The sequence below is a fragment of the Drosophila takahashii genome, chromosome 2R (assembly GCF_030179915.1).
Source record: "Drosophila takahashii strain IR98-3 E-12201 chromosome 2R, DtakHiC1v2, whole genome shotgun sequence".
In the NCBI taxonomy this organism is placed as follows: Eukaryota; Metazoa; Arthropoda; class Insecta; order Diptera; family Drosophilidae; genus Drosophila; species Drosophila takahashii.
Genome location: NC_091679.1, coordinates 29,222,075 through 29,245,871, shown reverse-complemented (window position 1 = coordinate 29,245,871; position 23,797 = coordinate 29,222,075). Strand labels below are relative to the sequence as shown.

General features: G+C 39.8%; 3 protein-coding genes across 20 annotated transcripts in view; 1 reads left to right on the top strand and 2 right to left on the bottom strand.

Annotated features, from left to right (window-relative positions):
- Nucleotides 1–10,284, bottom strand: part of hts (adducin 1-like protein hts) — a 29,115-nt gene extending 18,831 nt beyond the window's left edge. For 5 of the 9 annotated variants that reach the window (XM_070212523.1, XM_070212522.1, XM_070212525.1 and 2 more), the window contains exons 1-3: nt 10,144–10,282; nt 8,808–8,964; nt 3,712–3,762 (exon numbers count right to left, since the gene is read on the bottom strand). The gene's annotated coding sequence lies outside the window, so the exon portion shown is untranslated. Of the gene's footprint in view, nt 1–3,711; nt 3,763–8,807; nt 8,965–9,382; nt 9,534–10,143 lie in introns of those variants that run through there. The other 4 variants (XM_070212518.1, XM_070212521.1, XM_070212519.1 and 1 more) reach the window with 4 other exon arrangements.
- On the top strand, nt 1,138–16,434 carry CalpA (calpain A). Of its 6 annotated transcripts, XR_011417813.1 has the most exons (16): nt 10,794–10,900; nt 11,851–12,035; nt 12,436–12,612; nt 12,670–12,746; nt 12,804–12,928; nt 12,993–13,113; nt 13,169–13,409; nt 13,468–13,698; nt 13,757–14,149; nt 14,206–14,324; nt 15,064–15,106; nt 15,159–15,300; nt 15,360–15,587; nt 15,649–15,978; nt 16,037–16,188; nt 16,222–16,434. XR_011417813.1 is itself a non-coding variant. In XM_070212535.1 (15 exons), the coding sequence occupies exons 2-15, from the start codon at nt 11,862–11,864 to the stop codon at nt 16,120–16,122; spliced, it is 2,487 nt and encodes an 828-aa protein (XP_070068636.1). In that variant the 5' UTR covers nt 1,138–1,529; nt 11,851–11,861; the 3' UTR covers nt 16,123–16,434. The 6 variants fall into 6 exon arrangements, 5 of the variants coding, with proteins under 5 accessions (XP_070068636.1, XP_070068637.1, XP_070068635.1 ...); XM_070212535.1 differs by lacking the exon at nt 10,794–10,900 and adding an exon at nt 1,138–1,529 and having other exon boundaries at nt 16,037–16,434; XM_070212536.1 differs by lacking the exon at nt 10,794–10,900 and adding an exon at nt 10,288–10,304 and having other exon boundaries at nt 16,037–16,434.
- A 103-nt stretch (nt 16,435–16,537) lies between these two features.
- Nucleotides 16,538–23,793, bottom strand: Fak (protein tyrosine kinase 2 Fak). 5 transcript variants are annotated; one of them, XM_070212529.1, is made up of 18 exons: nt 23,747–23,793; nt 23,121–23,216; nt 22,622–23,049; nt 21,705–21,979; nt 21,536–21,645; nt 21,242–21,477; nt 20,683–21,181; nt 20,493–20,625; nt 20,296–20,428; nt 20,174–20,237; nt 20,039–20,119; nt 19,779–19,983; nt 19,584–19,723; nt 18,484–19,523; nt 18,200–18,289; nt 17,689–18,143; nt 17,519–17,629; nt 16,538–17,454 (listed from the first exon to the last, which is right to left on the bottom strand). In XM_070212529.1, exons 2-18 carry the CDS (start codon nt 23,167–23,169, stop codon nt 16,998–17,000), a joined length of 4,506 nt encoding a protein of 1,501 aa, XP_070068630.1. In that variant the 5' UTR covers nt 23,170–23,216; nt 23,747–23,793; the 3' UTR covers nt 16,538–16,997. The 5 variants fall into 5 exon arrangements, with proteins under 5 accessions (XP_070068630.1, XP_070068628.1, XP_070068629.1 ...); XM_070212527.1 differs by lacking the exon at nt 23,747–23,793 and adding an exon at nt 23,578–23,730 and having other exon boundaries at nt 23,121–23,463; XM_070212528.1 differs by lacking the exon at nt 23,747–23,793 and adding an exon at nt 23,625–23,730 and having other exon boundaries at nt 23,121–23,463.
- Between the last annotated feature and the right edge of the window lie 4 nt (nt 23,794–23,797).

The window sequence follows — 23,797 nt, the reverse complement described above, 5'->3', positions numbered from 1 at the left end:
TTATATTTTCTAAGTTTTAGACAATTAGTCCGTCCGTGAGTGGGAATATCTTAATAAGGTGGTGGCAGGTCTAGTCGTGCGGTGCTGACTCTTCATCTGCCCCTTGCTAATTTTGTTTGTTTTGCTAACCAGCTGCCAGTTTGTCTGGCTCGTACCCGTTCGTTCTTCTTGCCTCCCCTCTTCTCACTTTAATTTATTTTATTTTACTTCACTTCTCTGGGTCCAGAGACCCACTACTATCCGGCTACCGAAAGTCGCGTGTGAGTCGCGTGGCTTGAATTACAAAATCCGCACATAAATCTCATAAAAGTTGGCGCCAACGCCCATTGTGTATGAAGAAAAAGACTTGAGAAGAGTGCATAAATACAACAATTGCTGCTTCTGGTGGAAGGAAAACAAAAGTTAAGTGACAACAACAAGTGGTCAAGTTGAACGAAAGGAAAATGATTTATTTGCTTTGCTTTCGGCTTTCTGCTTTTTGTCTGCTTTTCCTGCCCTTGATGTAAACTAAAGCCTTTTTGTAGAGTCCAACAAAATGAATTTCTTTGCGCTGCTTTTTTGGTGTCTTTGACTCACTTGGCCAAAGGCCAGAAAAAAGCTTGCCCAATTTTTGTATTTTTGATTCACATAAATTTAGTTTGTAAAATTGCCAAATAAACTTGAAATCTGCACAGTTGTTGAGGTTGGGTGACGTCCATGGTTAATATCATTAATAAATATTGCTTAGTGAATGGTGAAATATGAATGGCACAAAGCTCATGGTCATGTTTATGTTTATCTTTGTAAATCCCAAAACTGAACTTTCATATTCAGGGAGCTCAAGAGTTTTTTTTCAATTTCTTACAACAAACTTTTGGATGGAATTTGGTTAAAAGAGGGATTACAATTTTATATAATACTGTTTAGGTTTCTTATTATTGTCTTTCCAAGTCAAGTCCTCAACTGGGGGCTGAAATAATCTTATTTGTTGAGTATGACATCATCCAGGACATTGTCGCACCCAAAACCTTCCCTCCTTCACCCCACCACACAACGCAAATAGAACTTCATCCCTTGAAATATGACGTCACTTCCTGTCATTAACTCAAAACGAAACTCAAACATAAACAGCCATGGCACAAGCACCACCACCCAAAGCCGCCCACACCAAGGATATTTTTACGAGTCGCGTGGAAACATTTTCCGGCCGGCAAACTGAATTGGTGGCGCCACCATTCTGGTATTCAGTCATTTTATGGCTCCGCCGACTATCAAAATTGCATGGCAACACGACGGTAATGAAAATGCCGGCCACAAAAAGGAAAACGAACCGAAAAAAAAGGAATCAACACTGTAAGGACAATAAGGAAAGCCCAATAAAAACTTGGGCGTGTCGCGGGACAGGGACAGGTATTTCCATAAGGAATCGCGCCTCATTTCACTTGTCCTGCGGATCGAGGTGGATGATTGGTGGTTGAACTCTGGTGACCCCCAACACGCGACCGGCATCGTGTGGCGGTGAAAATATCAGAGCCTGCTGCGTGTTTACGGTTAGTTTGAGTTTCCCGGATAATCGATGGAAAGCCCAACGACCCACACACACATGTCCTTAGCGACGGTAACTTAATCTTGATACGAACACATATTTGCAGCGTTTAATGGGGTTTTAATTATACTGCCAGTACAGTCTGCATCCGGTTTGTTTAGCAATAATTATTGAAGGCTTTCGAAGGGTTGAAGACTGTCGACAGGGCAGCAATATCCTTAACGGTCGCTGAACCTTTTTGCTCAATTATTTTTGTAATAATTGTAATGAATAGTAGGTATGTATGAAATTTAATTCAATCTCATACACGAATATTTCAGAACCTTTATAAGTATCTATTTCGTTATAAAAAAAAATACCGATACCTAATTTATGGTTAGATGAGGGGAATTCCCATTCTACGACCTCTCTAAAACAAAAGCTCATTAAAATCAAGCGTACAATATTTTTTAAAATTGGCTTTGCCAAAAGCAATAAGCGAACCTATTAGGAAACTTTTTACCCCGATTGCCGAAGACAGGGAAATAAAAACCAAAGTTGGTCCCGCGGTCTGGTTCAATGACCCATTTATAAAAGTGCTAGATGAGCGCCAAACAATCCAATCTTCTCTGCTGTCTCCCTGTTTATTGCTCCCTTTATTTGCTGAAAGCCAGTGTACCATGCCCGAAGGGTAAATCAAAATTTATATATATGTGATATGTACACTGCACATAGATATGAAGATATACATATAGCATTACGCACATACACAAATGGTCGTAAATGAAACAGTCGGAATGAAAGCGCCAAGCAGACTCAACGCTTAAGTGGCTTTTAATTCAATTTCAGGCGAAGCAGAAAGAGAGCATAAAGAATGTATGATGTACCAAAAAGTCCAGTAAAACAAAGGTCATCCTTAATTGAATTAGAGGTGAAGTTATGCGTGGCATGTAAAGAGATCCGAGATATAAAAAACCCAAGAGAAACATCAATTTGCATTTCAATTACATGACAACTACATTTTTATATCAGTTGAAATATCAAAGATAAGATTCCCATTTAGCTTATCGGACAAAGTGAAGAGACTCGCCCCATGACATCATCCTTAGTTGTTGATTATAAAAATATGAATCTCAAATCTATGCAAAAAGAGAGGCAGATGACAGAAATCTCCGCTTGAGTGCCGTAAATACAAATCATTTATTTCCCTTTGACGGTCACGGCCTCGATTAGTTCTCAATTAGTTTGGCAAACAATACAAAAAAAATACAAAACAACAAGAAAAACCCGGAATATAATTATATATCGCTCAAGTATGGCGTAAGCAAAAAGTTCAAAGTTGAGAGAGGTGTGGTTTCCTCTTCTCTCTACAACTTTTTCCAAACCTCTCCTCAGTAAACAAGAGTCAATAAAAACCAAAGAGAGACCTCAATCACAATCATTGCAAAAACTAAAAGTAAATATGTGCCGGCAGATATGATATAAAATAAACAAGAGAGAACGCTATAGTCGGGTTCGTGTCCCGACTATATAATACCCGTCACTCAGCTAAAGGGAGTGCGAACGCTGTGTCGGGTTGGTGTCCCGACTAATAATCGTAACTCAGCTAAAGGGAGTGCGAGGGAGATAGATATATGTTGACAATTTATAAAGCGTATAACTTTTTAATGAATGGTCCGATTTGAAAAATGTCTTCTACATTTCGATAGGTATAAATATACACAACAAAATTGCATTTATACTTCTCGGAAATCTTTAAAGATGTGGGCGCAGGACCCATTTTAAAATCGCTAGTGGGCGATTGTGGGCGTTAGAGAGGGCGTGGCGCTCGGCTAAAATAAACTTGCGCTGCGTAGGAAGCCAAAGAATATGTGTGGGAAATCTCAACCTTCTAGCTTTTGTAGTTTCTGAGATCTCAGCGTTCATACAGACAGACAGACGGACAGACGGACAGACGGACAGACGGACATGGCTAGATCGACTCGGCTAGTGACCCTGTTCAAGAATATATATACTTTATGGGGTCGGAAACGCTTCCTTCTAGCTGTTACATACTTTTGCACGAATCTAGTATACCCTTTTACTCTACGAGTAACGGGTATAATAAGTCAAGACAGGGAACTCGAGCTTGTTTGCTCCGTTTTGTTATTGTTTGCTTGCTTGGCACTTGACATATGGGCGTGCACTCGAGTAGATCTAAAACTCACCTTAAAATTGAATTTGTTGCGTGGTTATAATACTTTTATATTGATGTGTGCCTGCAATGAAATATTAAAAACATTACGGAATTAATAAGAGAAATTGTACATTAAGTAACAAATTAGATGAAACAATAGTTTTAAAACAAAATATTTAGGAAGTCAAAGTTTATCAAACTTTATGAAATTTTACTTGTCATGTAAACACAAATCTATTTTGTTTGAAGATTTAAAAAAAAGAAAAGGTTCCTTGTAAACATTTTCCTCTTAATTTAAAATTAAATGGCTTAAAATAATGTTCTAAATCCATTTTTAAATGATTTGAGAAAACAAATGCGATTGAAATGGATTTTCTTTGACCAACTCAATATTGTATCAAAATTCTCAGAGATAATTTTCCCTTTTCTCTCGTCTTCAACGCAAACAGAGAGTTATTATTGAGATGCTGTGTCTGCCGCTCTGCGGTCAGCGCCTCTGTCCGATGATGTCATGTGAATATTTTTAGTTTGCGCACGTTAAAATATTTTCGTACTACTCGTTATTTTATATTGCGCTTTGCCCAGACATACAGACACATATAGTAAATACAGCGATATGAGACTCTCCCAGCAAACCAAATAAAATAATTGAATTATTGAGGGGGAGGCAGCAAGCAAACTGGAATTCTTCGGCAGCGGAAAATCACATATAGGAAAAGCCGGAAAAATTTGCATACAAACTACTAAGCTGTTAAGCATCGTCATCAGCATAGCCGAATATTAATTCAATTTAATTTAATTTAATTACACCTTTCTCCGATGCGCTCAGGTGATCATCTTGCTCATTTCGCTTTCCACGCACAATTGCAGTCTGAAATTGGCCAATAAATGCGCTCTAAATGTTTCTGCGTGAAAGCTCAGACACGAAACATTGGTAATGCATTTAAGCTGCTTCTGGTGTTGATTTACAAACTCTCGGAGGATATAAACGATTATGTAAGCCGCCTCTTTCGTGTGCTACACAATCGCTTTTTCAACCTCCCCCTTTTTTTTGTAATATCTTTTTTTTTTGCATTATGAATTCATTTATGCAGCAACACGTTTGCGCTTATTGTTGCTCCAGCTCTATTGTTATATGACGATGATAATGATGATGGTCTTTTTATAGAGCTTTATTGTTGCCCTCGTGTTTGGGCAATGCTTCAATGCAGAGAAGTTGTTTAAAAACCAGATTTTTTTATTGACATTTGTGCCCAGTAAAGTGGGTTAGCCAGCCATTTAGAAGAGGGAAAATCATTTGACAGAGCAGTTCTATTTAAAACTTGGCGGAAGAGCAATTGCATATCCATTTATTGTATTATGGTCAGCCACTTGTCACGTTTGAAAGCCACAAACCCAAATTACATTTAATTCCATAGTATTTACATTAATTACAACAAATTGTGGCAATTTGAAGATACGAGAAAAAAAAAAAGAACTGGTTCCCATTTCCCACGCCTACACAACGGGGAGAGAACGAACAACGGGAAAAGCCTAAATTCCGATTTAAATTTAGTTCAGTCGGATAAGACCGCCATAATAACAGGCTTTCAATCACTTTCGACCAGCAGGGAGGGGATTATATGTACATATATTCGAAACAAAGAGAGGAGACAAGAAAGAAACCCAGCTAGAAGATACAATTCAATTGAAGTTCAAGCGCAGCAGAAGAAATGCCAGCAAGAAATGTTAAAGAAGGCAAGAAATGCAGACACACAGCTCCATCATCATCATCATCGCCGCTGTTTTCCCATCTTTATAGAAATTGTCTACATTTTTCTCTGCTTTGCTCCACAACATTTTCGATATAATTATCCACATTGTTTTGTTTTCCTTCTGCGGGTTCCGAGCTTTCAGAGCTGAAATAACAACAGAGGACAGTGACAAAAAACAGTGACTGCACTTTACATAATGCTCTTCGGATCTTATAATAACAATAATTCAATACAACTATTAAAGTACAAATGTTATAAGTAATAAATACAGAAAATAAACAACAAGTCGTTGTGCTTTAAATATAAAAACTATGTGGTTCCCGAAAGAGAACCTACCGTGCAAATAATATAAAGAGTATAAAAGCTTCGTTATGCGCTCAACTCTTTTTTATTTTCTTCCAAGATTTATGTTGTGTTGCGGCAGTTTGTTGTTGCTGCCCGATGTGGCTGTGCTGCTTCTGCAACTGTACATTTGTTATTGCTTGTCCCTGTCCCCGTCTCTTTCTACCTCTGTAGCCTGAGTTCCAGTGTCTGGTTTATTGTTGTTCTTGCTGTTTTATTGATGAGCTGCAGTTGTTTAGCCAGCAGCAACATCTCTCTTTTTTTAATCTCGCTTATGTGTCTCTGTTTTGAAGCTTGGCACGTACGCCTCTTTTATTTATTTTTGTGTGGAGGGTTTCTCTCTCTTTTCCCGTCTCACTCTGTTGCATCTTCACGTCAATTTGCTTTGGGGCAGAAACGGAGTGCATTTTTTTTTGGTTTTTTGTTTGGTTTTTAGGGAGCCATAAATTTTGAGCATTCGCTCTTGGACAAATTTGTTTTTTGTCTTAGCCAGGGTTGCCAGACTCGTCGGATAAATGGGATACCCAGCTCCATTAATCAAAATTATGCAGCTTAATCCTAACCGTTTTCAAGTCAATTGATCACCAGTGATGTGACGTCAGTGGGAAATTTGATAAGCTCACGCTTGAGTAAACAATTTCCAATTCCCAATCAAAAGTCATTAGGACTGGTTGGCCCATCAAATGCATTTGCATTGACGGACACGCCTCATTAAAGGTTAGAAAGTTTGGATTTTCGTCAACTTGAAGTGCACTTCTTGTCTTTCTTTTTTTTTTTGTTATTGTTTCGGGGGCTAACAATGTCGAATTTCCGTCTCATTTCCATACAAACATTTTTTGTTGGTTAGTTTCCTCAACAATTGTTTACAGTTTTAACTATGCACTTCCTCCCGTCTGAATGAGACACACACGCAGAAAAAAAAACAGATAAAAATAAATATAAATCGGTATTTGGATAAAATATAAATTTTAAATCTTAGTGATTTTTTTGTAATTTTTCATCTTAATAATTTGTTTTTCACATTTTATATTTTTAATGATCAACAATATTATATGATATTATTTTTCTCTATGTGTATTCAGCTGACATCCATGCGAGTAGCACGTTCATTTGTCACTTTTTCATAGCGGAAACAGCGGTATTTATTTGTTTTTCTTTTTAGTTTTACACTAATTCTTAGCTTGGCCTTTATAGTATCCGTAGTAAAAATTCTCATTTAAATAAAATTTTCTTTGAAAATACAAAAATGCCTCAACAATTTTAGGAACTTTCGCATTGCAACTTACGGGTTGCAAAAAAAAACCTCAATTGAAACCCTCAACAAACGAGTCACTTCTAATTTGCGAATTGAAAACGGACAACGGCAAAAGAGGAACAAATAAAAACACGGGCACAAGTGGAAATGATAAGGGGTGATAAAGGGGGAGGCAGCATAAGCAATGAATTATAAAGCCCACTGTCCATGTGTCTGCGTGTGTGTGTATTCGAATTAGCAACAAAAGCCATCAAACAAAAAGAGCAAATTTTCATTTCAATCTTTTTTTTTTGTGTAAGCAGTGTGTGCGAAATGACGTCATGTAGCGCACAATAGGTAGTTGAAGCAGCGGAATGCTAGATTTCGATCATATACTACAGAATTTTATAGAAATCGTAGAAAGTGCCTAAAGTAAAATGGATCGGTTAGTTTGCTATTGGCATTGCAAAAAAAAACCTTAGAACTTCGAAGGCTTTCTGTTGCTGTAATGTACAGGGGTACTTGTATCGGAACAATCTAACCAGAAAACGTAACAAGTGCGAAGGTTCCGATAAGATTGCCACAGAACACTAATACAGTCAACCTTCTATGACTCTGCACCATTCAAAATTTATTAAGGCTTGCCTATGAGAAACAAGAATTCGAAGAATAAGTATTACAGATTTGATAAAATTGTTTTTTAAATCTTAGCTTCTTCTTACGAAGCAATATTAATAAATTACTATACCATTTTCGCTTCCCCAAATAAATTGCTTTTGTTATAAATATAGAATTTTTTTTCTTTTCTTATTCCTTTTTTTAATTTTTTTTTACCTTAAAATGTGTTTTTTGATCAGCCCAATTAGCTGTGACTATGCTAAATAACAGAAAAACATTGAAAAAAAAGCAAATCGAAACCACTTGCAAGAACTCACTTTGGCAACTATTAAATCTCGCCTGCAGTAGAGGCATTAGGTTGCACTGACAAATGGCATAAACAAGTTTTCAATATTTACAAATCTGTTTATCACTTGTTGCTGCTTTTCGCTATTTACTTTGCTGAAAGGCGAGAGACCAAGGAGGAAAAGTGGGTCACAAAACTTGCCAACAGATGCGCGCCAGCAGGCGATTTATTAGCGACAACCCAGGCAGCCAAGTGCATTAGACACACTCCTAAGATTCGCAAGTGGCAACAAATGGCTAAGAAAAAATACACCAAAAATTTGATAAAATCTGCGGCGAAAATCGAAAAGCCGTATGACGTGCAACTGTATTTTTATTTTCTACAATCTGACAAGCGCATAGAAAGTCGTAGGGAGAAAGAAGCATGAATCATAAGGAAAGGAAAAGCACACGCACACACAATCACACCCACCCAAAAAAAAAGAGAAAGAGAGAAGAAAAGTGGCTAGAACATTAAGCTTAAACAGTGGCGGATTAGGGGGGCTAAATGGGAATAGTTTACAAAACAGTTTTCCTATATATAAACATTTTAAATGATTTTTTATTTAAATTTTTAACATTTTTTTTAAAACAACAGGGAAACCCCCTTTTAAATGTACTCCAGATCCGCCACTGTGCTTAAAGCATAACAACAAAATAGACACATTCACACACACCGCCGTGTTGCGTGTGCTTGACCAAACCCAAAAAACAAAAACAACACTTATTAGAGAAGCACAAAAGATGGCGTCACCGGGCGAATTGCGGCTCATCGTTATAACGGTTAAAACGAATGCAGGGCAGGGGGGTTATTTAATATTAACGCGATTAACAGTGTAATATAGAAAAACTCACCGGTATTTTTTGTAAAAACTTTGATCCTCCGCAAACACAGGTCACAAATACAACGAGGAACGCACGCGTTTTTTATATGTACTCTCGCTCTTGCACCTCGGTTTTCGTTTTTCGGCAGCTATTTCGTACAAACACACATACGCCACAGAGAGAGAGACTATCGGTAAAAGGGGAGGAGAGGGAAAGAGAATTTAATAGATTTAACTTTTTGCCTTGAATACAATTTGTTTAAAATGTTTTATTTTTTGTTTTTGGGACTTGCACTACACCAAGTAACTGTTAATATGTATTAAAGATGGCCGCTGCTAACGGCACTTTGCACTGTCGAATCTTTAATAAATTTCACCGCGCACTGTAAATTATTTTTTAGAATTCCCTACGAAGAGCTAATAAAAAATTGTACTGAGAGGAGTGTTCAATTGATTTAAAATTTAATTTTTTAGGTTTTGGGGCTTCTTGCACTGCACCAAGTAACTGTTAATATTTTTCAAAGATGGCCGCTGCTAACGGCGCTTTGCACTGTAGATTCTTTGAAGAATTGCACCGCGAAATAAATATTTTGTAGAATTCCCTACGAGAACTTAATCCAAAATTGTACGGACACGTCCGACGAACAGCGCACGTTGAGAAATGGACGAGGAATGAAGCGCAAAAGAGAACGGCGCACGGTGAGAAACAGAGGGAGAAAGAGAATCGAACTGGAAGGCGGCGGGCAAGTGGAGAAGTTAAACATTTGTACATGGGTAGCTCTCAGACAAACTGGCTTCAAAAACGGGGTTAACTAAATTTGGTAAACAATCGAAAAGCATTAGTTTGCCGTAAAAACCGCTCAAATTGCGCAAAATATTTAAATTATGAAAAAGAGAGCGAGAGAGAGAGTACTTCATCCTGCAACGCCCAAATATACGCGCTTGTGTGTGTGTTAAAAGAGACAGAGAGAGTGTGTGGGGAGGAACGAAGATTGGGAGCAAAGAGTGGGGGGAGGTGCAAGTCCTTTCCGACACCTTGACCACAAAAAAAGGTTTTTTCGGCGCTCTCGCCGCACTTTTAGGTATTCTTTGCACAAAAACTATGTCAATTAAGCCGCACACGTCGATTATGTCATATTATTTATACAAATACACGTTCACACACAAGCGCCGCGCCATATACACACATTCGAGCCAGTGTGTGTGTATCAACGGCGTCCTCCCATCACCGGCAATGCCGTGAAAAAATCGATGGGCGCTCTGCGGCTCCGTTTTCGGGCTATTTTTTCGTTTCCTTTACTGAAGCCTATCACTAATTCGAGGAACCCACAAGTTGGCTGATAGTCACACAAAAAACCGCTGCTTACAATTTGTAAATGCTGAATTTCACGAAATTTCGCCCGCGTGATGTGTTTCGTTTTCGATATTTTCGCTTCGAGTGTGACCGGTCACGGTGACCCTAAAAAATCTGAAACAGTCGATATTTCCCTAAAAAATCCCCATCACCGAGACGGCGTTGCGTCAAAACGTAAGTGTTATACGTAACACCGGCTCTTCGTCATTAAGAGAGAGAGAGTTGAAATCCCCTAAAAAATCCCTCCATCGATATTCCACAACGGTTGTATTTTGTTCCAATTAGCAATTGTCAGCTCACAAATGTTTCCATAGAGGGCGCCCGTTTCCTTAAACCAGTTTCCCCCTTCCGCCAATTTGGCGCTCCTAAATGTTAGAGTTTTAATCGATTGGTGGCTGTCTTTGCTACTTTTGCACTAGATAGATAACTAGATGTTAAAACATTTAGCAGAAACTTAAACTATAGAACATTTAGAATTTGCAGATGTAGGTACATTGTATAACACAAATTTTTCATTTTTCATATTAAAATACATTCTTTTTTTCCCTTACATTTATAAGACACAGAAACATACCATTTCAGGTGCTGAGCTCATTCGACCTTAAAAGGTCCACCCTAATGTCCATCTCCAAAAAGTATCTCAAAGTTTTCGATAAAAAAATACCAAAGTATTCGATTCTCACAACCGGCAGTCAGGTGTTTAGATACAGATATAAATATTTGTAGTGAGCGAGTAATCTGAGTGAGTAAATATCTCTCAGGCTGAAAAGGTACGCGGATCCGTTACTTTATTGTGTTGTGATTTTTGGGAGTGAAAGTGCGTGATTCGCATCGGAAATCGTTCTCTCGGCAATCAAGGTCCATTAGAAATGCCGAATATATATAATTTAATAAGCTACTGCTTCTTAAGAATATTCCCTCTTAATAAACGCTGGTCACGGGAATGAGCCAGGCCTAAAGAATGCATTAATTACCAAACCTGTTTAGATTTCGCAGTAGACTTACCAATGCTCGGAAATACAATAACAGATGAGGCCCCAACTAGCATATTTTGCCCCAATTAAAGACCAATTTACGATGTATACCCCATATACATTTTACATATATAGTATTCCCTGGCTCAATTTCAATGTCACGGCTTTGTACATATGGATAAGGAACGGAGCCCAATCTCCCGAATAGCGCACACCCTTTGAGTCACCAGAGAATCTCATGCTTCCGAATGATGTCACACAATATAGCATATATACGGCTACATATAAATACAGCATTATATATGTAGAAACGTTTGAATTATATTTGGGTGCGAACCGAGAAATTCTTGTCTCCAAAGTATAATTTTTGTTTGATTAAACCTAATGCTCGTTGCGTGAATTAAAGTCATTTAATTTAAGTCGGGTCTTCGTCACGTTGGGAATACTAACCTACTAACGCTTTTGTAATACTCGTTAAACCATATTTATGCTTGATGCAACACAAGTTTGCCTACTTCTTTCTTGCATAAAGTAAAGACGTAAAGTCAGTACTTGCCCTGCCCCTTGCTTGATGCAACACAAGTTTGGGTGTGCTTTTAATTCCAGCGCGAGGCGAATAAGTAAATATGGGCGATATAAATATGGACTTTGCTAACTAGATATCATATACTGCCGCTCGAAATAAATGGGTTTTTAATCTGAGGCGGCACTGTGCTTTGGTTTCTGACATAGAACTGTAATTTCAGATATCTGAACGATGGACGACTTGAGGGGATTCTTGAGGCAGGCAGGACAGGAGTTCCTCAATGCGGCTGGAGAGGCGGCGATGGGGGCGGCCAAGGATGTGGTCGGATCGGTGATCAACGAGATCTTCATCAAGAAGGAGGCCGACACCAAGAGGGTTTTGCCCAGCATCAAGAACATGAGAGTTGTAAGTTGACCCCCCGAGGTTATCAGTAGGTTATTTACAGGTCTATACTATACAAACAAAAACAATCCATTGAAATCCATATGCATGTTAACCACTACATTCCACTCAATCATTAGCAACCATTGCAATCTCAAAGTAAAAGTACTTTGTACTATGGGAACGTAAGTACCTAATTCAGTCATCGTAATGGCATTGACACAATTCCCTCGAAGGATAATGTCCTGCCAAAGTGTCGTACTGTGTTGTCCTTGTGTCGTTTTCCTTTCGCATGTAAAGTGCACAATGCATCCTCCTCGTTTATAAAACTCCATTACACAGATATACTCTGTACATACATATTACTCTTTCTGAAATGCATCTTTTTATATGGTTCATATTATTAACACTTAGTATTTTTTAGCTGGGAGAGAAGAGCTCGAACCTGGGACCCTACTCCGAGGTGCAGGACTATGAGACCATTTTGAACAGTTGCCTAGCCAGCGGATCCCTCTTCGAGGATCCCTTATTCCCGGCTTCAAACGAGTCTCTTCAGTTTTCGCGACGCCCCGATCGTCACATCGAATGGCTCAGACCTCATGTAAGTTGGATATAATATATTAGTTACTAAATAATTATAATGATATATATTTTACAGGAAATTGCCGAGAATCCCCAGTTTTTCGTGGAGGGCTATTCGCGATTCGATGTCCAGCAAGGAGAACTTGGTGATTGGTAAGTAAAATCTTACAAGTATAGAAATATAACTAAGAATACCACAATCCTTTGCAGTTGGCTCTTGGCTGCCACTGCGAACTTGACCCAGGAATCCAACCTTTTCTTCCGCGTGATCCCAGCGGAACAGAGTTTCGAGGAGAATTATGCTGGCATCTTTCATTTCCGCTTCTGGCAGTATGGTAATTTGAATTAGAAACTGATTTTTCCCACTTGTTAGTTGAAACATTCTCTAAATGTCAATAGGTAAATGGGTGGATGTGATTATTGATGATCGTTTGCCCACTTATAATGGAGAGCTCATGTACATGCACTCCACGGAGAAGAACGAGTTCTGGAGCGCCCTGCTGGAGAAGGCCTATGCCAAGTATGACTATACAATCCATCTACTTTCTGGTCCACTAATGTTGTATATTTCCCAGACTTCATGGATCCTACGAAGCTCTTAAGGGAGGCAGTACTTGCGAGGCCATGGAGGACTTCACCGGTGGCGTTAGCGAGTGGTACGATCTGAAAGAAGCCCCTGGAAATCTCTTCACCATTCTGCAAAAGGCAGCCGAACGCAATTCCATGATGGGTTGCTCTATTGAGCCTGATCCCAATGTCACAGAGGCGGAAACTCCCCAGGGTTTGATTCGTGGTCACGCCTACTCTATTACCAAGGTTTTTAATGTTACTTTTAAGGATTAGAACTTTATATTACACAAAATGTCTTCTATAGGTTTGCCTTATTGACATAGTTACGCCAAATCGTCAGGGTAAGATTCCCATGATAAGAATGCGCAATCCCTGGGGCAATGAAGCCGAGTGGAATGGACCCTGGAGTGATAGCTCCCCGGAGTGGCGTTATATACCCGAGGAACAGAAGTCGGAGATAGGACTCACGTTCGACAGGGATGGAGAGTTCTGGATGTCCTTCCAGGATTTCCTCAACCACTTTGATCGCGTGGAGGTAGGAAGTCATAACTCACTTCAATAAAAATATGATAATTTAAGTAATCCCTTTTCAGATTTGCAATTTGTCGCCGGACTCGCTGACCGAAGACCAACAGCAGAGTGGCAAGCGAAAGTGGGAGATGTCCATGTACGAGGGAGAATGGACACCCGGCGTCACAGCTGGTGGCTGTCGCAATTTCCTGGACACCTTCTGGCACAATCCCCAGTACATCATCACGCTTGTGGATCCCGACGAGGAGGACGAAGAGGGACAGTGCACAGTGATTGTGGCCTTGATGCAGAAGAACCGGAGATCCAAACGCAATATGGGAATGGAATGTCTGACCATTGGTTTCGCCATCTATAGCCTGAATGATCGCGAACTTGAAAACCGTCCGCAGGGCCTGAATTTCTTCAGGTACAAGTCATCTGTGGGACGATCGCCTCACTTCATCAATACCCGCGAAGTACGTATATGGATATTTCTAAAAATGATTCTCTAAATGTCTGGATTTTTGTTCAGGTATGTGCACGCTTCAAATTGCCCCCAGGTCACTACCTAATTGTGCCTTCGACCTTCGACCCGAACGAGGAGGGGGAGTTCATCATTCGAGTGTTCTCAGAAACTCAAAATAACATGGAGTGCGTACATGTAGACAATGATAATGAGTTTGTATATTAGAAATAATGCGGGGTTTCAATAACTTAAAGCTTCTAAAGTGCAATACGTGGTATGTGACTACAGTATGATTATATCTTTAGTGCTAGTAAATGTTAACCTAGATTTGTTTGTTTGACTCTTACCCTCTACACATTCCCGACAGTTCAATTACAGAAACGCATGTTGATTTTTGATTTTTAATCTTCTCTATCTAAAATATACATAGTTGAGATTAACGCGTACAGTATTCTTGAAACTTTCGAAATACTTGTCTTAAGTAAGGTTAAGCAATCTGTCTGTCTGTCTGATTAGTTTTTCAAGAACTAAATTGCAAAGGAAAGTATTAAAACAATTTTGTCTGCTCAGTATAAAATCCTTTTATATTGTTTTAGCTCACCAAGAATTAAGAGGACGGTAAAACCTTAGTAAAATCTCTCTAAACAGTTATTTTTAGCAGTTTATTTTTAACCCTTGCTTAAATTGTATTTTTGTCATGTAATAATATATTTTTTAAAGTAAAAATAAAGGAAAATCCAACAACCAAAGTAATTTACTATATCCAAATAGACCCACAAATTAAAATTCATCTTGAAAGTCTGCTTCCATTAAAAATCCTTGTACTTGTACATAGTATTGTTAAAGATACCATTTGTTTTTCTATAAACGCTTTAATACTCATTCATTTCAATATCAATCATTTCGCTTTTCACTCCCATTTAGAGAGAATGATGATCATGTGGGTTATGGCGGCCAAGCCGATACGGTAAGTAATCCACGATAAATAGGATCGCTTAATTAGGTATTTCGCTTTAAAGATAACGCCAGGATTCCCAACACCCAAGCCCATGGATCCTCAGAAGGAAGGCTTGCGACGCTTGTTCGACAGCATTGCCGGCAAGGACATGGAAGTTGATTGGATGGAATTGAAACGCATTTTGGATCATTCGATGAGAGATGGTGGGCACAAAAAGGATTAAATTCCTTGAGTTATATTTAAAGAAATATTATTTTTTTAGATTTACCCAAACCAGTTGTTTATAACCGCTTCTCCAATAATATGGCATTTGAGACCCAGGCCGCAGGTCCTGGAGATGATGGAGCGGGCGCCTGTGGACTTTTGTCCTTGATTTGCGGACCATTTTTAAAGGGAACACCGTTTGAGGAGCAGTTGGGAATGAATGACCAGTCAAACAAGAGGCTAATAGGGGATAATCCAACCGACGGTGGTCCTGTGACAGCAAATGGTAAAGTAAAAATGGGCTTAATAAATCTTAAAAAATATTAAATAGCTTAAATACTTTCCAGCCATTGTGGACGAGACTCATGGCTTCTCCAAAGATGTTTGCCGCTCCATGGTGGCCATGTTGGATGCTGACAAGTCTGGCAAGCTGGGATTCGAAGAGTTCGAAACTTTGCTTTCGGAAATCGCCAAGTGGAAGGCTATCTTCAAAGTTTACGATGCTGAAAACACGGGCCGTGTGTCTGGATTCCAGCTACGAGAGGCTCTTAACTCCGCTGGCTATCATCTAAACAATCGCGTTCTCAATGTTTTGGGCCATCGATATGGCTCACGAGATGGCAAAATAGCCTTTGACGATTTCATCATGTGCGCAGTTAAAATCAAGACATATATTGGTAATACAAATGGTTCTAGAAAATGTAACTTAAATTTTAATTATATACTTTTTCACAGACATATTCAAAGAGCGCGACACCGAGAAGAACGAAACGGCCACCTTTACATTGGAGGAATGGATAGAGCGCACAATATATTCTTAAAAGAATGATTTTATATATAAGTTAGCAAATCAACTCGAACAAATATCTACATGAAATCTCTTAATGGTAATCTCCCACATTTTTCTTTATATATCATAGTACAAACAAACTATACTTCCGAAAAGTTATTATCCAGTTATAAAAACCCGTCATTGTATTTGTGTGTCGATAAATGATGTTCACCGAATTTATTGACTTGTTGACCCAACTTAATAATTTAATTACTGATTAAAAAAGTTTATTACATTTGCATTTGAAGAAGGAAGTTGTAACCTGAGCCAATGTTAACTTATTAAAGTATTTCATATCTGACCTTCTCTCGGGATTTCTTTACTTATGGGAAATAAATTAAATAATATAATCGATGGGATAAGTGGGTTCTTATCCAATCTATGATAAGAAAAAGAAAACACGATTTTTGTTTAGTAATTCCTTTTATTTTTTGTGATTGAACCTGGCACCAAAATTTTTCGCTTTGAGTAAAGCTTATAATGGTAAACTATAAATCACAATATTAATGTCTTAAAACACACCCAAAATAATGATGAAATTAATTTGTAGCTGTATTACATCGGGGTAGATTATCTATAAATATTATTACTAGCCATCTTCATTCAAAAACGTGTCTTTGTTTCTTAAATTATTTTGACTACATGACGATGTGAGAATGCGGCCGGCCGAGTTGGAGTCTCGTCAAACTTTAGTGAGTAAGTATCTTCAAAGCTATGTATATTCCCTACGTAGATAAGCGAATGCTCCGCTAAATAGTTCGATTGATATACATATCTTGGTATATATATTTTAAGTATGTACAGTAGTTAGTTCGTAAAGTTAATATCTATTCTCGCAGACACAAAACACATAGGCTTTCCGAATTACGCGTGGCCGTGCAGGGCGGACGTATTACAGTACATATGTTCACCCGGGCTGCCCAGGGACTCCTCAACAATTCGCAAGGGTTCATTGGTCGACCTGGTGGTGTCCAAGCCAATGCTCATCCCTCTCTGCAGGCTGCCCCCACCACTTAGCTCGATGCTGGAGCTCGGTTGTTGCAACTGCAGCTGCGAGCTAAAGTTATGATGCAAATCATTATCATAAATCCCGGTGGTCTGAAGCAGATCTCCAGAATTACTCGTCTTGAGATAGCCAGTGAGCTCATTAATGGGCTCTGCGGCAATAGAGCCTGAAGTTGTTTCAAAACTTGATGAACCGCTGGGTTCTTTTGTGGCGGGTGGCGGGAACATGTGTTGATAACGCTGCCGAATTGAGTCGACGACATCAAACAGGTTTTTGGCATCCATAGCCAATACATGGGCAGCAGACAGCATACTCCTTTAATACGAATTAGAATTATTATACTTAATCACAAGATTTCCTAATAGTTATTAACACTTACCTGCGATATTCACAATCCAGAGTGGTGTCGCTATATTGCTGAGCCAATCGCATCGCCGATACCAGTTCATGCATGTCTTTGGAAAGTACTTGATGTGCCATTTGAACTTCCCTAAAAAAAGAAAAAGCTAAATTAATAAATTAGTTATTTATAAGCTTGGTTATGCTTACTTAAGAGCCTGTGCTGGGAAAAGCACGGATATTTTGTCAACCGATGTGAGCAGGTTTCTCAACTTGACGCCCACATTTTTAACCAGTTCCAAATAACCTTCGGTATTGGCTTTCTCCACACCTTGTGACAGCACCATTATCGATTTGACCACCAGTGTGGTGGCGCAATAGACTTCATCATCCGCACGGTTCAGTGGTCGACTTGGAGCCGCACTGCCAAAGCTTCGGGCGTTTGGACCCATTTGCTCTTCGCCAGATGTCAGCCCAGACAAGTGATCCGCGGATGAGTGGTTCGACTTCATCGCAGCGAGATTAGCATTTGGTGTCATGGGTCGAGAGCTGGAGTTCGAGCAGTCTGGCAAACTAGAGGGACCAGCTGACATAAAGTCAAGCTTAAACATTTGTGCCTGGTGATCATTAATCGATCCTTGAGGTATTGAGCAGGATCTCTGCCGCTGAAAAATATATGATGCTAGACAAGCTTCTTGCTTAAAAGTTTATTGTTACTCACCAGCAATTCTTCTTGAATTAACCATTCACTATCGCTGTTGCTATCCTTTTGCTGTTGTCGTAGCTTTTCACCCAAAACATTGTGAAGGGCCTGAAAATTAATATAAAACTGTTACTCTTACTTCAAAAAGACTTTAAATAAATTAACAAAAACTAAAACAAATCATAGCTAACTTCAAGTCTACTAAATAATATAAAATCCAAAAAAAAGGGGTAATAAAAGAAGGGAACTAAAAACGAAATGCAAAGGCTTGGCTGCCAACGTGTCCAATATTAGGGCCAAACCTGATTTCCCATAGCTTCGGCTTGCAAGGTGGCCATGCAAGCAGCTCCTTCGGAAATGTTAGGACCAACTGTCATGCTCTGTGGACCCGAAACCATCCACTGCTGATTTCTAAGCCCTTCGTCAAAGTTATGTGGAGATATAACGCCAAAGGAATCGAATGCAGGACCCATTGGCTTATTTGCTTGTAATCCCATGCAGCAATCTGTGCCTTGTACTTGGCCCATTTCCATGGGTCGCATATTGACCATCGGGCTAAATTTCTGTTGCTGCTTGGCAGACACACAGGTCTTGAGGCCAGCACCGCCGAAATCGTAGATTTCCTCGGGAAGAGCCTCGCATTCAATAGAGGTTTTCATCTGCTGCCGGTAGGCATGGAAATAAGTGTTTCGCTCCATGCTCCTGGAACGCTCGGCCGTATTCGTGCAGTGCGGTGGCTTTGTGTTGTAGAAAACCAGGTTCTGAGCGGACATCAATGACTGGTGGCGCTCCAAGCTGCCACCTTTCGAGTGCATAGCCTTTGCCGGCGGCGGTTGGTGCCTCTCCAGGCTGCCATATAGGCTATAGCCGGCCACCTTTGACACGGATGGGTTGGAAATGTTTTCGCCGCCTTGCATGTGCTCCTCTGTTTGGGGTGGACAAACGACGAAGCTACTCTTTGAGGGCAAACTACCAGTAAACATTCCTGCGTGGTGCGGATTTAGGGGTTCGAGGGGGGTAGCTAAAGCGTTTAGAGGGTTTGCCATTTGATTAGCACTATTGTTAGCGGAAAATTGGGATTTTAGCCTTTCGGATTCGGCGATGGGGTCAAGTTTTAACAAATCTGCTGCCGGTAGCTTAGTGGTCTTAAGTGAAACATTCGATTTGCTGTCATCTAATCCTACGGCTAGAGTATTAAATACCGAAGCTGGTGTGGTGTATGCGGCTGGATTAATGCCTCTCTTTTGGTTCTCCATCATCAGCTTAGCCAGCACCGCGGGATTTTGTGCAATAATATAAGTCTGAGGTAGCGCCGTTGTTTCAGGCATCAAGCCAGTCATGTCTTAAAAAATAAGTACAACATTAGGGATTTGGAAAAAGGAGTTTAGAGTCGGTTAAGTACCAGGATCGTGCATTGTTCTCGACGGTTTCGATGGTGGAATGTCAATGTCGTCACTGCCCACCCATGACATGGATGCCACCTTTCGTTGCTCCCGCTTCAGAGTCTCCGATGAATTTATGCTGTCTTCAATCAGAATTTCACTGTGAAATAAAACAAATGTAATCGGACATAAACTATCTTTAGTTGTGAACTCACTGCAGAGTTTCCTTGATTCGCTTGAAGTTCGGTCGTTTTAGGGGCTCATATGCCCAGCACTGCGACATAAGTGAATAAAGTCGGGGCGGGCAGTTTGGAGGCAGCGGCAGGCGCTCCCCATTTTCCAACTTTAAGATTACATCGCTGTTCTTTACGCCTTGGAACGGCTTTACACCAAGCATGAGTATTTCCCAAATACAGACGCCTAAAATTGAAAAACCATTAGCCAAGAAATATTTTAAAATAAATAATTTACTTACCGAACATCCATACATCACTAGCTGTGGTAAATCTTCTAAAGTTGATCGACTCGGGGGACATCCATTTAATGGGCAGGGCAACTACAAAAATCTCATTATTATGGGATCAAAAAATAAAAATAAAGTATGTCTTACCTGTGGGTGTTGAGTGATAATACGACTGATCGGAAACCCAGCGTGATAATCCAAAATCAGCCAGCTGCAAGTTTAGAGGCCACTTAATATAACTAAATCATATAAATAATATTATAAATTACCTTAACACACGTTGGGGAGCTGACAAGAACGTTGCGAGCAGCTATATCTCGGTGTACAAACTTTTTAGATTCCAAATAGCTAAGAGCAGTTGACAACTGGTAGCAATACTTTAGTAGGGTACCATGACTTAATCTAAATAAGGGGTAAACTAATGAAGTTATATATAACCAATGAGGTAACTCAGCTTCACTATCACCTGTCACTGTTTGTCTTTAAATATGCCCGCAATTCACCAAGCTTGGCCAATTCCATGACTATCCAAATGGGCATTACGCTGCAAATGCCAATCAGACGAATAATATGCGGATGATCAAATTTCTGCATAATATCTGAAAATAACAATTGATTATGGGAAACGTGTACAAAATTTAGAATGTAAAACTTACAAGCTTCGGCAAGAAAGTTTTCGGTTTTTTCGGGATCATCATTAGCTTTACATGTCTTTATCGCCACTTGAATGACATCTGGCCTGGCATCGGCGTTTCTTTGGTCACTATTGCTATCCTTGCCATTTCCCAGGGCGTTCTTTGCCTTACCCAATTTCGGCAGAGTATATGTGCCAACATAAACGTCTCCGAACTGTCCCACACCAATCTTGGCACTCGGGATGATGTGGGCTCTGTCCAACTCATAGTTCCGAACGGTTGGCGTAGAGTAATCGCCCTCGCCCTCCAGTAAACCAATCTCGGCGTAATCATCCGTCAACATCGGCTTTCCCTGACTCGAAGTCGATTTATTGGACTCCAGCGTGGCATCATTGGTCAATGCTTTTGCGCTATCATCGCTTGAAGCGGTTGTTGTCTCTCGCTGCCAAATCGTGAACTCTAGGTCTTTTGATAACAGCCGACAGTAGCCGTCTATTAGGTCCGCAATACTCTCAGCAGTCTAGAAATCACAGTAAGCATTATAAAAAGTAATTATGGTAATCACAAATTGCATACTCACATTAATTCCATTGCACGTTATTACCAAATCTTCAACATTGTTAGACGCTGATATTTTAATCTGCGTTTTAATCTTCTGGCAATTGCAATTGATGTTTTGTAGCTCTGATTCTGTGGTACTTTCGCTAGACTTGGACAGCTTTTCCTTTGGTAAAGTGCAGGTTTTAATAGAAACGACATCTTTGAACTGAGCCACGTTCGTTAAGCTGGCCTGCGGATGCGTCTGATAAGAGATTCCTGGGAAAAATAATTGTTCAGGGCAAGGTGTAATTTCGCATTGCAATAAAATAATTACCAATGTGAGGACCGACGTGTAGAATTCCAGAAATATTCCATGCCGAGCTCAAGGTTACCGAGAACTGCTCAAAATTTGTTAAATAAATATTTTTCAAAAGATCGAAGAACCTGTAAAAAGAAACGAAATATAATCCGGACATGTGACTTTAGACTTTGGGAATGCTCACCGCGTCAAGTACTCAATGTCGTTGTAATTGTACACCTTTTTGTAACCGACTTGGATCATTTTCTTAAGATTCTTTGGCTTTGATGTGGCTATCACAGATTGGGGAAGAAAACTTTTGAATCCGATTTCCTTTTCAATGTAGTCAATGTGCTGCTTCTTGTCCGGGGCCTTCACGGTTATGTTCTTGAAGTAGTGACGAATGCCCAGACAGCACAGCTGCACCGCCACCTCAGTGTCGATGGAAGTGACATTGGCTTGGATAAAGTCTTCCTTCACCTGGAAACAAAAAGTATCAATAATTGTTATGTAAAATAGCACTAAAATAATATAGACCACCTGTAACGCGATATTCAAAATAAAATCCACTAAAATTATTACTTTAAAATGGTTATAATTTTTGTATTGAAACTTAAATCAGCGAATTTTGTTAAAGAATTAGTGAACAGTTCAATAATCAACGAAGTATTTTTATTATATATTTTAGACTAGTAGTACATTAAAATGGCCATCATTTTTGTAATGAAACTTAAATCAGCGAAGTTATTTAAAGGTTTAGTGGAAAGTTTAATGGGAAATTCCTTACAAATAGATACGCAACTAAGTATTTTTTTAAGTAAGATAAAATATAAAATATTTATTGGTTTCCCAAAAAAATCGAAAATTATTCCCAATAAATAATAGTACTTTAAAATGGAAATAATTTTTGTAATGGAACTTAAAACAGAGATTTTTAACACAAAATTGGTGAAAAGTTCAATGGAAAATTTGTACAAAGTAAGTATTTTAATTAAAATAGAAAAAACATAAAATAATTATTAAAAATTATTATATTAATATAAATAATATAATTAGTTCCCAAAAAAAATCAAAGACTAACGAAAGAAGGTATGACCCATTACTTTATGACAGCAAACCCACCTGATTAAAGTAGTGGAAGCATGTGGCCTTGTCCTCGTCGAAGAGTTCCTGGATATTGTTCGGCACATAGCGCACCCGCAGCTCCACTCGCCACACCCTGTTGTCGGTGATCCTTCGGCCGTGCTCCAGCAGGCCCTCGTCCAACTCCGCCTGGTTGTTGGGGCAGTCGACATTCGAGCAGCCGGGCGTCAGGATGTGCGTAAGCACCTTCTGCATCGAGGTGCTCCTGGCCAGCCAGATCACCTCCTTGGTGATCATGTTCAGCATGCGGCAGGCATAGCGCTGGATACTAGGCGTCCGGCCATCCGTGCCCAGATCCTCGACGGTGCGCCGGATCACATGGAAAACGGTCTCCTTGACGTTGAACCGAACAGCCTTGAAGCTCTTGTTCGGCATGTGCACGTGGATGAGGTACTCCTCGGGGAATACTGCAGAAAGAAATCGAGTTTATCTTAGTTATCCAATATCCAATCGGAGGAGGGCCAATCTCGAAACTCACACTCATTTTTGGTGGGCGGCGGTTGACTGCTGGCTCCCGCGGTGTTCATGGTCCACAGTTACCGCACAGTGGGCGATTCCGGATGGAGGCTTCAACCTGAGATACCAGAAGCATATGTTACGGAAATCGATTGCATGACACAAAATCCTTCCGGCGAATCTTCACAGGTGGAAGTGAACCCACCACCGCCTTGCTTTTTCTGTTTTTTTCTTTCGTTCGTTTGGTCTTGTGGAACCACACCTTACTGCCCTGGGAAACACACACGCTCACACCCACTCTCTTCCGACGCCAAAGTTACGGGCCGTCGATCGGCGGGCCTACATATATAGCCGAATTCTTTAATCTGGTCGGGAAAGCGAGATATTCGTTATTGCCAAACTCTCGGTTTATGGAAATACAGTATGTGGTAGCACGCACACACAGGCACATCCCCATATATGCATCTGTTTATACATACAGTCTGCGCCAGATGTGAGGGGTTGGTGTGGTTAATAAATGAATTACTGGGCAAACCGTGCGGTGTTTCCACTTCAGCATCACACTGCCGATTCAAGCTAACGAATTGAGCCTGCCGACTGGCTTTAATCAGCCACAAATGGTTATTTTTAACAATATGATTTGATTACTTTATTTCTAGGTAGTAGCCAGTTAGAGATGTCAATATATGAAGATAACTG

Coding starts and splice junctions, on each gene's coding strand:
- CalpA (XM_070212535.1), top strand. CDS start 11,862: ATGGACGACTTGAGGGGATTCTTGAGGCAGGCAGGACAGGAGTTCCTC. Junction 12,613..12,669: donor TCGAATGGCTCAGACCTCAT/GTAAGTTGGATA, acceptor TATATTTTACAG/GAAATTGCCGAGAATCCCCA. Junction 13,410..13,467: donor ACGCCTACTCTATTACCAAG/GTTTTTAATGTT, acceptor TGTCTTCTATAG/GTTTGCCTTATTGACATAGT.
- Fak (XM_070212529.1), bottom strand. CDS start 23,169: ATGAACACCGCGGGAGCCAGCAGTCAACCGCCGCCCACCAAAAATGAG. Junction 20,429..20,492: donor TTAAAGACAAACAGTGACAG/GTGATAGTGAAG, acceptor CCCCTTATTTAG/ATTAAGTCATGGTACCCTAC. Junction 19,524..19,583: donor GAGAACAATGCACGATCCTG/GTACTTAACCGA, acceptor TTATTTTTTAAG/ACATGACTGGCTTGATGCCT.